At 44.5% G+C, this 7779-nt stretch overlaps 1 protein-coding gene across 1 annotated transcript in view; it reads left to right on the top strand.

Annotated features, from left to right (window-relative positions):
• The first annotated feature begins 216 nt into the window (after positions 1-216).
• LOC109297798 (ras-related protein Rab-3C) overlaps positions 217-7779 on the top strand; it is a 147420-nt gene continuing 139857 nt past the window's right edge. The window contains exon 1 of the mRNA XM_019517830.1: positions 217-445. Within this exon, the coding sequence (XP_019373375.1) occupies positions 218-445 (228 nt within the window). The 5' untranslated portion in view covers position 217. The remainder of the gene's footprint in view (positions 446-7779) is intronic.

Here is a 7779-nt window from a genome sequence, read left to right as displayed (position 1 = left end):
ATACTGTAAGTTTTGCCATTGTCTTTTGCAGTGGGAATTATTGCCATGGATACCAGACTCATAAGAAAGACTTAGGGCTTCTGCAAACTTGTCCCTGAATTCATTGGTTTCTATTGCTAAGGAATCCAGTAAAATATAACTGGCTCTAATATGCAGGATGTGAGAGACCATAAGAAAAAAACCCTTTTTATTTTGAATCCTTTTAATTTTATTACAGATGGCATCTGCTCAAGATTCCAGATATGGCCAGAAAGACACATCTGACCAGAACTTTGATTACATGTTCAAATTGCTCATCATTGGCAACAGCAGTGTTGGGAAAACCTCCTTTTTGTTCCGTTATGCTGATGATTCCTTTACATCTGCATTTGTAAGCACGGTCGGGATCGATTTCAAAGTCAAAACAGTTTTCAAAAATGAAAAAAGGATTAAGCTACAGATTTGGGTAAGCTGAAAGAAACAAATGTTATCTTAATTTTGTATGTTATAGTGGTACAGTGTGCAGCTATTGTTCTTCGGGCATGCTTTTTTCCATGTTCTGTAATGGGTATTTTTACTATTCTATATGTAGCAACATGAATGCACGTGAAACACTATTGAAACTCAGTAAGGCTCTTTTCTATATTAGTCTGTTAGCTGATGCAATATGTACATACATGCTGTGCAGTATTTTCAAATGCTGAAATATAACAGTATTCAGATTCTAGTTTAGATCCACTAAAAACAATGAGATACATTCACAGCATATATTTGTTACATTGGTATATATGCACAGGTGTATAAATGGATATATGTTTGAATTCATATTTTGCTGAGATGTACAATAAATACTGAGGACTGTCTTGAAATATAATTAAAGATCTCAGGTCTTGCACAAGATTTAGGAGGCTCCGTGGTAGAACTGTAGTAGAGGGTGTATGGAACAAGGGCTACTTTTGTTCCATTCCAGTTGTGTATAAATATTATTGACTACTTGAAGTCTCCCCATTTCTTCTCACTTACATAGATAGAGAGGAGCAGGTGGGTATAAGTGGAGTAGAACACTCAGAGGAAGGTTTGATCTTCCTACTGCATGAGAACTAGAAATTGCCCCTCACTCATACTCTGACTAGATGGGGGTCAGTGACTCAGAGATGGGAGAAATGTGACAAAAATAGGAAAGCCTGATGTCAGGGAGTTCACGACTATCAGTCTGTAGCCAGATAGTCAAATAGCTGCTTGTGCGAGAGTTGCTGTTGCTCACAACAATTTTAAAGCCTGCTCCAACCCCAGTGTCCAGGCAGAAGAGTGGGACAAAGGTAACAGTTTCTAGAAATCAGTTTGACTGGCTGTGCAGATTCTAGGGATCTGTCATGCCAGAAAACCTTGATTCATATCAAGCATTTCACATGTCACTCCCTATGGAGAGAAGCATTGAGGCTGTGTTTATGCACAAACTAATATATTAAACATGATTTAATCCTTAGTTTGGACAAGGACAAATAATACTTAGAAACATGTCAGATAATCATCAATAACTTTGAAATCAAAATTCAAACTCTAAGGTAATTATCACCAGATTAGCTAAAAAATCTTACCATCATGGTAGAATGAAGTATGTTAGTTAATAGGTTTTCTAAAGTAAAGCGATTTCCTAGTGTAGCTGTTCTCTAAGAAGAAATTCTGAGTCAAGAAGGCAATTCCAAAAGTGACCTTTGCTTAGGTTTCTAGGTTGTCTCACTGATGTCTTGTATTTTTTACTCATGAGAACATACAATACAGCCCATAATGTGTAAAATCTCACCCATTGTTCTGTGAACCCCTGAGAGAGGGCCACAACACCCCATTGCCTTTTCCTTAACATGACTATAATATGCAGTGCTAAAAGTAGTTAACTGTGTGAGGTGCATGCCCTTTTACAGTAATGACATGCCATACACCTTTGGAAACTATGGCGATTACATGGTAATTCATGTTGACACCACCTCATTATCTCTCAATAATGGAGCAGTAAAATTGCATTTCCATTATAGTCTTTTTATACAGTTTTTTTTCATCACAAAGTGGCCTCTACAATAGATTTAATTGGTTATGTCTCTCCTAGCAAAAAGCAGCAACATTAGTTTACAACACTATATTAATGTGATTAATTTGACACCAGTGTATTTCTCATCACGCTTCTCCAGTACAGACTATGAATATATGCTTGGCTTAAAGCACACCATTAATCTAAATGTGCCCAGAGCTATAAGTAAGAGAGAGGCCGGCTGGATTTTGAAGCCGCATTCTAGCCACCTGGAATAAGCTTCCCATTCTTTCAAAAAAGGCACCCAAGTGGTGGTATTTGTATTACATTAGATTCAAAATATTTTTTAATGGATATCAGGGCCCATTGTGTTTGGCACTGTGGGCACAGAAATTATATTTGTTGGGAGATCAGCTCCTTGAAAGTGCTCTACAGCCATGCCCTAACAGAACAGCATGGCTGCAGGGTGCTCCAGTCACATGCCAATTTAACCTTCATTATATGAGGGTTCAAATGAAGGTGCTCCAAATTGGAGCACCTTCATTAACTTCTGCCTGAACAAGTGGCTGGGCTGATGCAGCCCAGCCCTTCGCCTGGCGCTGTCTGCATGTTGGGGGAGGAGGAGGGAAGGGGAGGGATAACGGACAGGAGGTACCTTGGGCTAGGATTTACCCAGTCTATGCTGGAGTGGGGGTGGGTGGGGCGCTATCTGTGGCTCCGTTCCTCCCCTACACCACAGCCCAAGCCTCACAAATGGCATTTGTAAATTCCTCTTTATGTTGGGGTCTCAGCTGCTGTGGGCCTACCTCTTTTCTGTCTAGCTAGGCCTGTCAGTCAAAATAACACCACTAATCAGGGTTTGACTCCCAGGCTCTAGCTGTCAAAAAAAAAAACCTCACTCAGGCTCCTGCATCCTCTGTGGGGCTGGGGTCTGCTCACCCCCAAATACTGAGCTGTCTCTGGCGCTGGGGTCCCCACACTGCAATGGGCCCCCAATAAGGCCTCCTCCTTCCCCAAATAGCCTCACCCAAATCACCCATCTTAACATTCAACACAAAACATAGGCTTCTAAGGCCATATAATGGAAAAATAATAATACAGAAAAAAGAGAGGCAACATGCCTGCTTACTTTAGATGATCATGAGGATGGCTCAGGGCATGGCGTAGTCTTCTGACGGACTGCAGACATGGCACCATGGTCACTGGGAGTCCACCTCCCTGCTGCCCCTCTGGCCCCACTTGCCATTTGTAGGATCCTGGCCTTCCTCTTCCTGTCACCAGACCAGCTGGCAGGGCTTGAGCCTTAACCCCTACTTGACTGGCCAGCCATGCTGGAAGGTTCTGGATTTAAAGGGACCACCCTGTCTCTTAGTAACAGGGTTAGGGTTCCCCATTACAGTACTCTTTGACCATGCTGACACACAGGGAGCCTGAGATTGGAAAGAGTCTTCCTGATCCTGGGCTCCCCATGTGCCCAGACCTTTTAAGGAATGCTGTATGGCTGCTTGCTGGTATTGGGGAACTGGCAACTGAGTCGTCAAGTCCCAAGCTGATGGAGAAGAACTGAAGAAAAATCTCACCAAGCTAAGTGGAAAAAAATAGCAGAAAAACTTCACTGCTGAAAAGTGCAAGATAAAGCACCTGGGGAAAAATAACCTCAATTATACATACAGCATGCTGGGTCCTGAACTCACTGTTATGACTCAGGAAAGAGACATTGGAGTCATTGCAGATAATTTTCTAATACCATACATTCAATGTGCAGCTGCAGCCAAAAAAGCCAATAAAATGTTGGGCATTGTTAAGAAGGAAGTAAAAAACAAAACATAGAACATCATTATGCCATTATACAAATCCATGGTGTGCTTACATCTTGAGTACTGTGCAGTTATGGGTTCTGGATTTCCAAAACAATATAGTAGAATTGGAAAAGGTACAGGGAAGAGGAACTGAAATGAACAGGGGTATGGAGCAGTTGCGTACCAGGAGAGACTAAAAAGACTAGACTCTTCAATTTGGAAAGGAGGAGGCTGGGAGGGAACATAACAGAGGTCTACAAAACCAAGAAGGGTATGGACCAGGTGAACATAGCCTGTTGTTCACCAAGGGTACATGCAGACATTACACTTAGATTGACCTAACTAGGTTTAGGTCAGTCTGAGTGCTGAACTTTACATATGTTCAGGGAGCTTAGATTGGGCAAAAAATGGCTGGCCTAATCTAACTTAGTTCACCTAAGGAGGTGTACTATGTAAATCAGGCCAACCCATGACTAATCTAACTAAATCTGTGGACATGTTCAGAGCATAGTCCTTGGGCTGGGAGAACACAGACACTTACCCTAACCCCAGGGCTGTGCTTTTTCTACCACCTCACCACCACTGTGACAGGATTTCTTTTAGTCCTCTGACATCCCTACCCCTGCACAGACAGCCTTCCACTACAGACCCGCCAGCCCCTGCAGTCCCATCCAAATGCCTTGGACCTGTGAGCCCCACCCACGGACTTCCTGGTCCCCCTGATCCCACTCACTTGTCCCCTCACCCCAACTTACTTAGATTGCATTTCTGGCACAGCTCCTGGCACCAGTAAAGCAAGCTGTATGATCATAGATCAGGTCCCACAAATTTGTGCATGTACCATAAGTCTCAAAATACTAGGACTCAGGGGCATTCATTGAAATTAGTAGGAAACGGGTTTAAAACTAACAAGAGAAAGTACTTTTTTACTCAACACATAGTAAACTTGTAAATTAATTGCCACAGGTGATAGAAGCAGATAGCATAGCCAAGTTCAAAAAGGGACTGGACAAATTTGTGTATAATAAATCTATCAATAGCTGTATAATGGAACAGTTGGAGGTGTCTCTAACACTCTTTAGTATCTCTAAACTAATAATGGTGGGTGCTAGGGAGGGTAATGGATAGGGGATAAATCACTGTATAGATCCATTCAGTGCTCTCCCTCTAACATTCACTTCTGACTGCTGGAGACAGGATACTTAGCTACATGGGCCATTGATCTGATCCAGTATGGCACTTCTTCTGTTCTTCTGTAACTGGTTCTTCCATGCTGGGCTGCATGGCATGCCTTTAAAGTCTAGACACTGGTAAGTTAAAAGGGCATAGATTCATAGATTGTTAGAGGCTGGAGGGGACCTTGCGGATCATCAGGTCCAGTCCCCCCACTCTAGCCAGGAGATAACTGGAGTTAAGTGACCCCGGTGACGTGACTGTTCAGTCTCCTTTTGAAAACCTCCAGGGTAGGTGACTGCACCACCTCTGGAGGAAGTTTATTCCACAGTCTGGACACCCTGACTGCGAAGGAGTTTTTCCTGGTATTAAGTCTGAAGCCGCCTTGCAGGAGTTTGTATCTATTGATCCTGGTCTTCCTCAGGGGTGCCCTAGTGAGCAGTCATTCACCAAGCTCCTGATACACTCCTCCAATATAGCAGTAAGTCCCGTCTCAACCTTCTCTTCTTTAGGCAAAAGAGGCCCTGGTCTCTCCGCCTTTCCTCATATGGCTTGCCTTGCAAGTCCCGGATCATACGGGTGGCTCTTTTCTGGACCTTCCCGGTTTTTCCACGTCCTTATTGAAGTGTGGCATCCAGAACTAGATGCAGTACTCCAACTGTGGTCTCACCAGTGCTGAGTACAGCGGGAATATTACTTCCTTAGTTTTGGTTGATGCATGTCAGCATGTTATTTGCCCTGCTGACCTCCACCTTGCACTGACAGCTCATATTCATGCGATGGTCAAGTATTACCCCTAGGTCCCGTTCGGCCATGATACAAGTCAAGCTGTCACCACTGAGCCTGTATGTATGTTGAAGGTAGTTTGCCCCCAGATAGAGCACCTTATACTTAGAAATTTTAAACTTCATCTGGTTCCAGTCTGTCCAACTCTCAAGCCTGTCCTGGTCCACCTGGATCTTCTGATATGACCACGCTCCCCCTTAACTTGGTGTCCACAAACTTGGCCAGCAAGCTTTTCACACCCACATCCAAATCATTGATAAAGATGTTGAAAAGCACCGGTCCAAGCATGGACCCCTGAAGGACACCACTGGCCACTTCTTGCCAGGACAACACATATCCATTCATGAGAACTCTCTGGGTCTACCCTGTAGCCAGTTTCCTACCCACTGAACCATCAAGCAGCTGAGCCCACAATCTTCCACTTTTCCCACAAGGATATTGTGGGATACTAGATCAAAAGCCTTTTGGAAGTCTAGTTATATAATGTCTACCTTGTTTCCCATATCCAGGTGGCAAAAGACCTGGTCATAGAAGGAGATGAGATTGGTAAAACAAGACCTAACTGCAACAAAGACATGCTGGCTGTCGCTCAGAATCTTCCCTTCCCTTCCCCGAGCTCATCGCACGTAGATTCTTTAATGAGCTTTTCCAGAATTTTCCCTGGGATAGAGGTTAGGCTGATTGGCTTATAATTGCCCAGGTCCTCCCTCTTCACCTTCTTGAAGATGGGCACAATGTTGGCCCTCTTCCAGTCCTCAGGGATTTCCCCTGTGCACCATGAATTCTGAAATAGCTTTGCCGGGGTTCTGCAATGACCCCAGCCAGCTCCTTCAGCACTCTTGGATGAAGTCCATCCGGTCCTGCTGACTTTTAAATGTCTAGTTTTTCTAGTTGGTATTGCACCTGCTCAGCATCCACAGTGGGGAGGCTGTCATTCCTGGCATGCCCCCTATGAGCCTTATCTCGCTTGACTTTCCCCTTGGTCTGGTGAAATACTAAAGCAAAGTGGGCATTCAGGAGTTCAGTTTTTTCCTGAATGTGGGTTACTAGCTGTCCACGTAGAGAGCTACCCCTCTGCCTTTTCTCCCTACTCTGTCCCTTCTGCGCAGGGTGTAGCCCTCTATGGCTACACTCCAATCATGTGAGGAGTCCACCAGGTCTCCATGATTCAACCAGGTCATATTGCCCACTGGAGAGCAGAAGGGCTAGCTCCTTCTGCTTGTTCCCCATGTTCCTGGCATTGGTATACAGGCAGCTGAGGCCCCCAGCTGACACTCTTGATTTCCTGAGACACTGTGGGAAAACTGTTTGGTTAGCATTTTTAAAAACAATTGTGTTAGTGTCCTCCACATGGGAGCTTTCCTGTGTGCCAGTCCCTGGGCATGCTCCACTTGGAGTTTCCCCGTCCCCCAGCAAATCAGTTTAAAACCCTTTCCAGTAGATCAGCCATCCTGGCTGAGAACAGGGCCTTACCTTACCACATGAGGTGAATTCCATCTCATCCTAGGAGTCCTCTCTCTCTGAAGTGTGTGCTGTGGTTGAAGAAACTGAACCCCTCATGGTAACACCACTGTCTGAGGCGTCTATTAACCTCTTCCATGCAGCCTTCGCTCCTGGGTTGGTGGCCTGTGACAGGGACCACAGAAGAGAAAACTACTTGAGCCCCTGTATGTTGGTGCAGCCTGGCATGGGGGAACTGGTCCTCATTGCCAGACTCCCCATGCTCCAGCAAGATGAAAGGATGCTGTAGGAAGAATGGCATCAGGGATTGGTTCCTAACATCATGCTTCCTGCTTCACCTTTGGGACTTCTGGACACATCTGGTATGACAGGATGCATGATTTTTTGGATCCAGGAAAAAATTCTTTGGATTCCAGTCATGCAGATCAGTGTCTGTCAAGGGCCATGGTGTTGTGTTATATCATTTGTGTTACAGTTAATCGTGCTAGAGTAAAACTGTACAATTGTTGCACCCCTGAAGATCCTCAGTAAAATAAATTATTCATCCCAGGAAAC

This window comes from Gavialis gangeticus, unplaced genomic scaffold (assembly GCF_001723915.1).
Source record: "Gavialis gangeticus isolate Ggan-Ray unplaced genomic scaffold, GavGan_comp1, whole genome shotgun sequence".
NCBI lineage: Eukaryota > Metazoa > Chordata > Crocodylia > Gavialidae > Gavialis > Gavialis gangeticus.
The sequence above is the reverse complement of the archived record's forward strand: the minus strand, read 5'-3'. Positions and strand labels throughout refer to the sequence as shown.